The sequence below is a fragment of the Misgurnus anguillicaudatus genome, chromosome 21, assembly GCF_027580225.2.
Source record: "Misgurnus anguillicaudatus chromosome 21, ASM2758022v2, whole genome shotgun sequence".
In the NCBI taxonomy this organism is placed as follows: domain Eukaryota; kingdom Metazoa; phylum Chordata; class Actinopteri; order Cypriniformes; family Cobitidae; genus Misgurnus; species Misgurnus anguillicaudatus.
Genome location: NC_073357.2, coordinates 21,320,797 through 21,326,796, shown reverse-complemented (window position 1 = coordinate 21,326,796; position 6,000 = coordinate 21,320,797). Strand labels below are relative to the sequence as shown.

The following is a 6,000-nucleotide window of genomic DNA, read 5'->3' as shown; positions in this document are numbered from 1 at the left end:
GGTCCTGCTGTCTCAAGCGTAACACTCAGACCCAGACCAGGCTACGTGCCCATAGTTTCCACCACTCCCTTCAGAGATCAGGTGGTGAGCTTGCAAGCGCTGCCCCCGGAGGAGGCAGACCCAAACATGGCTTTATTATGTCCCGTACGCGCACTGCGCCTCTACGTGGATCGCACACAAAGCCTCAGGACCTCAGACCAGCTCTTTGTTTGTTACGGTGGTCAGCAGAGAGTGAAAGCTGTCACTAAGCAGAGGATGTCTCATTGGATAGTTGATACTATCGCCCTTGCTTGTAATCTGCAGGGCATTCCTTGTCCATTTAAATTGAGAGCTCACTCTACAAGTAGTGTTGGCTCATCTTGGGCACTCGCTCGTGGTTCCTCGCTAACAGACATCTGCAAAGCTGCTGGTTGGGCGACACCTAACACGTTCATTAGGTTTTACAGTGTTCGTGTCGAGCCGGTCTCCTCTCACGTTCTCTCCTCATCTGGGAGATCACTGAGCACCGGCTCGCATGTCGGCTTGTAGCCTCCGACTGACGCTACACAATAACTGTCAGTATGGAAGGCCATCCAGTCAAAATGCGTAATGGTTTGATTGACTCTCCTCCGCTGCCCTGGCAGCCTGATGTCGCGGAGCATCCGCTGTCAGCCTCTCACTAGCTGCATCCTTGCGAACATGTGTTTGGCTCTGGCATCCACATTGCGTCCCACCTGGTTCCTTTGTGGGTATTTTTCCGTGGGGTTAATCCTACTAGCCCACGTTTCCCTCAGCAGAGCACTGCTTTGCTTACACAGCCACGGCTGTCTATTACCTCAACTACAGTTGACTTTCGCCCACCATCAGCCCAGGGCGGTGGCTTCCGCAGCGTTCCTATCCCGCTCAGATAGGGCGCTTCCCAATCACTGGCACTACTGTGGGGTTAAAGGAATATCTAGTGCCCGGCCTTCTGCCTTAAAACATAATTCTCCTTTTCCTTAAGTGGAACCGGAGAGGTGGAAGAGGTTAGCCCTCAGTGGCGTTTTGGTAGGGATTCCCAATTCGTCGGTCACGATGACGTCGTAGTGACCGACTGAATGGGAACGTCTCGGTTACGTATGTAACCCACGTTCCCTAAAGGAAGGGAACGGAGACGTCACGTCCCATCGCCACAGGGCTGCTCCCTGCTGTTTAGGGCCGGTCGCACTTTCCGGCTTTCTTAGCGAAAAGAAGCTAATTTCCATATTTGCACCTGCTGCCTATATACGCACCTGGCGGGGCGGCGCCGGCAAATACCTCAATGCCAAGTTCATTGGCATTTTAGTAGTTACTCGAAGTAGATTGGTCTCTCTAAGCGAGTTCCCAATTCATCGGTCACGACGTGACGTCTCCGTTCCCTTCCTTCAGGGAACGTAGGTTACATACGTAACTGAGACGGTTTGCGTCCAAAAATACTGTAAAGGGCAGTATTTCTTTAAACACAACAATGGATAATGTTAAAAGTCCTCCAACATGAAGAGGATATGCAAATGTATTTATGGTTCTGGCTGAAACACCAGAAACAATTACTTACAGTATATACCTGCAAAGATGCGTTAAAACAACACATTAGTGTTGGTTCTGGGACAACACACTACTGTAAATGCTGTGATGTTTCAGTTTATTAAGACACAAACATGAATGTTGTGTGTTTAAACCAATGTTCCATTTACTGAAAACTCTTCATAACATGCGCACTTAGCATAGTGCCGTCTATCCATTGTACTACTGTCTACGTACAGCGCATTCAGAACAATCTTTTTACTGAGAACATTACAAATGCGTTGTCCCAGAATCCACCCATCTCTGTGTTATTTTGAAACAACACATTTTGTGTTTTATTTTAACACAAAATCAACAGAAAATGACACACAATGTGTTAAAGGTTTAACACAAAAAGATGTTTAAAAAATTAACACATTCTTTCTAAGAGTTCATGATGTTCACGGTGACTTAAAATCTCTTTATATCCACTTCTCTGGAGTTGTAATGTAATAAAGATCTTATAGAGCTTATTTTTACCAATATGGAGGTTCTGCTGGAAGCCTGTTGTTTTTCAGATGTTTTTCACAATATATTTAATGTAAGCCTACTATAAACAAAAAGTAGGTGTAACATTGTGTAATTTATAACTGGCAATTTCAGTTATTACATGTTGTTTTACATAGTAATTACAAAGTTATTGTTTTGTGCTATTGACAATTAAAAGTATAAATTCAGTAAATTGTAAAGATCACTTAAAATAAGTGCACTCTCCTTAAAGGATATTTTACATTAATGAGGCAATCACACTAATTTTTTGGCATAAAATATAGACACATAGTATTTTCTATAATTGGTAACTTTTATATGTAATTTTGAGACACATTTTTATACATTTGAAATGTATTTATTTTTTTATATTTCAAGTAACAAAATGTATGCCTTTGCCTTTTCAAATAATGACACATGTAGCAAGCTGATTTACACAATCACATGCATTGTATTTATTAGTTGTATTTATATATAGTATAGTTGATGGAATTGAAAGTGGATTTTATGAATTATCTATAGATTATCTTATTATTGTCCACCAGGTCCCTCTTTAAAGATCTTGCCACTGTGGAGAAAAACTAGCTCTTGCAATTCTTTTGGAATGCATGCAGTACCACAATGTAATTGTGGCGATACCGATTAAAAACAGTAGTGTTCTTACAATGGAAAGAAGAACAATGGTAGAAATCAGTTCTGTGGAATCATCACCTGAAATGGCAAAATATTGTATCACTTTCACATTTCAAAAAAATCATAAAATGCTGCTTTTTTTACAGTTACCAAAAATTACAGTTATAAAAACAATAAAAAATTTAACATACCTGTTAAAAGTGGTCTTGTACTATTACCAAATAAAATCTCCCCACATGCAAAAACAGCACAGTAGTGAGTTCCTGATTTAGAAATTCTGAGGTCCTTTTTTGATAAGCTGTAGACACATTTACGTTCTCTATAACCAGCTTCAGAGCTCCACTCACACTGAGCATTACTTATTCCGTGCACCTTAATAATTCTTGGTTCCAATGTGTGTATGAGCCAGTAGACACTGTGGTTTCCCAAACAACTCTGATTGAGAACTGTGCACTGCAGACTTACTAACTCTCCAAGGTCAAATGGATGTAAAGCGTGTTGTTGAATAGCAGTATAGTTGTATACATCTGCAAATGGTAGGTAGAAAAAAAATAGGTTATAAACAGCCTTAATAAAAAAGCTATAAAATAACCTTCCGATAGCTTGGTCAAACATCAGAAGTTCCAAAATAACATTACCCAGAACAAGCAATCTTTAAGAAACATCAAAAACAGTATGAGAAGATAAAGACATTGCAATTAACATTATACTACTGCTGAATATGTTTGCTAACAGAAAACCTACTTGGATTGCATTTTAATTATGATGAATGTTTTACATATGCATGAAAATTTGCTATAGAAAATCACATGACCCACAATCATACCTTGAACTATTAACTCTGTCCCCTGTATAAATTCCAGTACATTGGAATATGAGCTTCCACAGTAGTATATCGCAGAGTCTGAGAACTGAAGATTTCTTATCACCAACTGATACAGACCTTTACCAGACAGCGTGGAAAAGCGTGAACTATCCCTGAAATTGTGGTAAAATGTAGCTTTCTGATCATATTTATAAATGGTGAGGATAAGTCTGGGATTCTGCCCAAGTTCATGCTTGTACCAAGAGAAGTGCATGGCCATTTGGCTATGGTAAAAGCAACTAATATAAATGGTATCTCCAAGTTTAGCAAACACAGTTCTGTTATCTAGTTGCGTTGCAATTAGGCCTACAAACAAAGCAAATTAATGTCATTTATATCACATGATGTTAAGGTAATATATTGCAAATATAGTTTAATTCAACAGTTTCCATAAGTAAATAGAAATATAAAGATAAAGAGACTACTTACTGACTGGAAAGAGAAACAAACAAACTATGTTAATCATCTCTGAATTTGTTTATCTGAAGTAAAAATCAGGTGGAAGATGAACATCAATGCCCTGAGAAATGGGAGCAGACAATATAATCTGTTTGATGTCACTTGAAGAAAGGTACACCATGTGTCCTATTTTCACTTCTGTTTTTTTTTTAGAGGTGATTATCACATAGTTTTAATATCAGTAGCAAATAGCACAATCAGCAGCAACAATAAAAAATAACTGTATGCATGAAAAATTAATTATCAAATTTAGATATAAAAAAACTATATCTAGGTTAAGTATTTCTAAAACAAAGAAATTAAAGCATACATTCAGGCAGTATTCTGGTTGTGGTTTTCTGCTTGTAATGTGGTAACCTGACCTTCTTTAGTTCTAAGTAATTGTTCCTGACCACATATATAGATGATGATAGGAATTTAACATGTGACCCCAAAAGTGAATCGTAATAAAAACTGTGACCTGATTTTTATCAAAGGCACATTTCGTGCAAAGGCTTCCAGCTCAATCTGACCCAGCTCAAAAACTGGCAGATGGCTATATACAAAATAAAGGTTTGTGCAAAGGCAAAAGTGTCAAAAAACTATAATCGGGCCAAATTGTGTGTGTATATATATATATATATATATATATATATATATATATATATATATATATATATATATATATATATATATATATATAGGCAGTGAAATGGGTGCACCTTTTGGCTGCATAACCAACAGAAGTACATGTTGAAATGCTCCTACATTTCAAAGTCGCTTTAGATTAAAGTGTCTGCTACATAAATAAATGTAAATCTATCAAGAGCATGACAGAAATGACCAAAGGAAAGGGCACTGACTCACTCCTCAATAAACAAAAAAGGGTTTTTAAACAAAGGCAAGCTAAACCAGGAGAAATTAAAGGAATAAAATAATAATTACGTTATCTGCATTTGTTTTTTTTCCTTCCTGTGATTTTGCTTTACGTTCTCCACAAGGACGTACAAACACTATAAAAAATAATATGCCATATCTACTCAAAATTGTGGGAACAGATTACAAGCAATACTATTATTAAAATTGAGTTAGAATTACGCAATGAACTCCTTAATAATATAATAACCCATTCAAAAAGATAAAAAAATATTAAAATTTAAACTAAAATATTGGGTATATTGGACAAAGAACTAGCACTATACAATAATTACTACTCAATTAAATTATTTTGATTTAACATTTAATTATATTAACATGATTTAAAATGTTATTAATATTATTAATTATATTGATGTCACGTATCCACTGTAAGGAAGGCGAGGAGTCAAGAATAGGAATAACATTTAGGTTTACTGATGATCAACATTACATAAATGGCATACGCATTAGACAATAAACGAAAAAGGATGAACAGAACAGGGAGTATAAATGAAGAGTTCGGTTCCAAAATGCGATAAACACCATAAAAAAATTAGTTACTGCCAAAATCAGTATTATATAAGGTCAGTATTTAAAAGTAAAATCCTAATTTTACGCAAAATCCAATATCCGCAGTGTTATTCTGTCATCTTTCTATCTTTTTCCCAAAACGCGATATACGCCACCCATGCTTTTCTACAGAACGCAATAAATCCACTCCACATATTACAGCGCACCATTCCACGCAATGTAAACAAACGCGGCGCGTTGAGTACACGGAATCCTAGTTTTCCTCATCTACTTTGTACTTCCTGATCAACAAACAAACAAAAGCAAAATAATACTTTAATGGCATTGATAAACCTGTGGTTGTTTTCTGTGACGGGAAAGATTGTAAGTCATAAACATCCAATAACTTACACAGGAGGCACTCGGGAGATGGGTGCTTGTTCTCCCGACAGCATCTGTGAAGTTTTTTTGATTCTAACACATTGACCCCAGGGGATCTTATGAAAACCTTCCATTATTTTACTCAAAGTCAACGAAAATCGAGCAGGACCATTTACAGCGGATCGCTTTGAAAAATGTTAAGCGAC

At 37.1% G+C, this 6,000-nt stretch overlaps 1 protein-coding gene across 1 annotated transcript; it reads right to left on the bottom strand.

Moving 5' to 3' along the window:
• Positions 1 to 1,834: 1,834 nt before the first annotated feature.
• On the bottom strand, positions 1,835 to 4,100 carry LOC129437819 (immunoglobulin kappa light chain-like). Its single transcript, XM_055196144.2, has 4 exons — positions 3,977 to 4,100; positions 3,509 to 3,853; positions 2,874 to 3,209; positions 1,835 to 2,760 (listed from the first exon to the last, which is right to left on the bottom strand). The coding sequence occupies exons 1-4, from the start codon at positions 4,011 to 4,013 to the stop codon at positions 2,603 to 2,605; spliced, it is 876 nt and encodes a 291-aa protein (XP_055052119.1). The 5' UTR covers positions 4,014 to 4,100; the 3' UTR covers positions 1,835 to 2,602.
• Between the last annotated feature and the right edge of the window lie 1,900 nt (positions 4,101 to 6,000).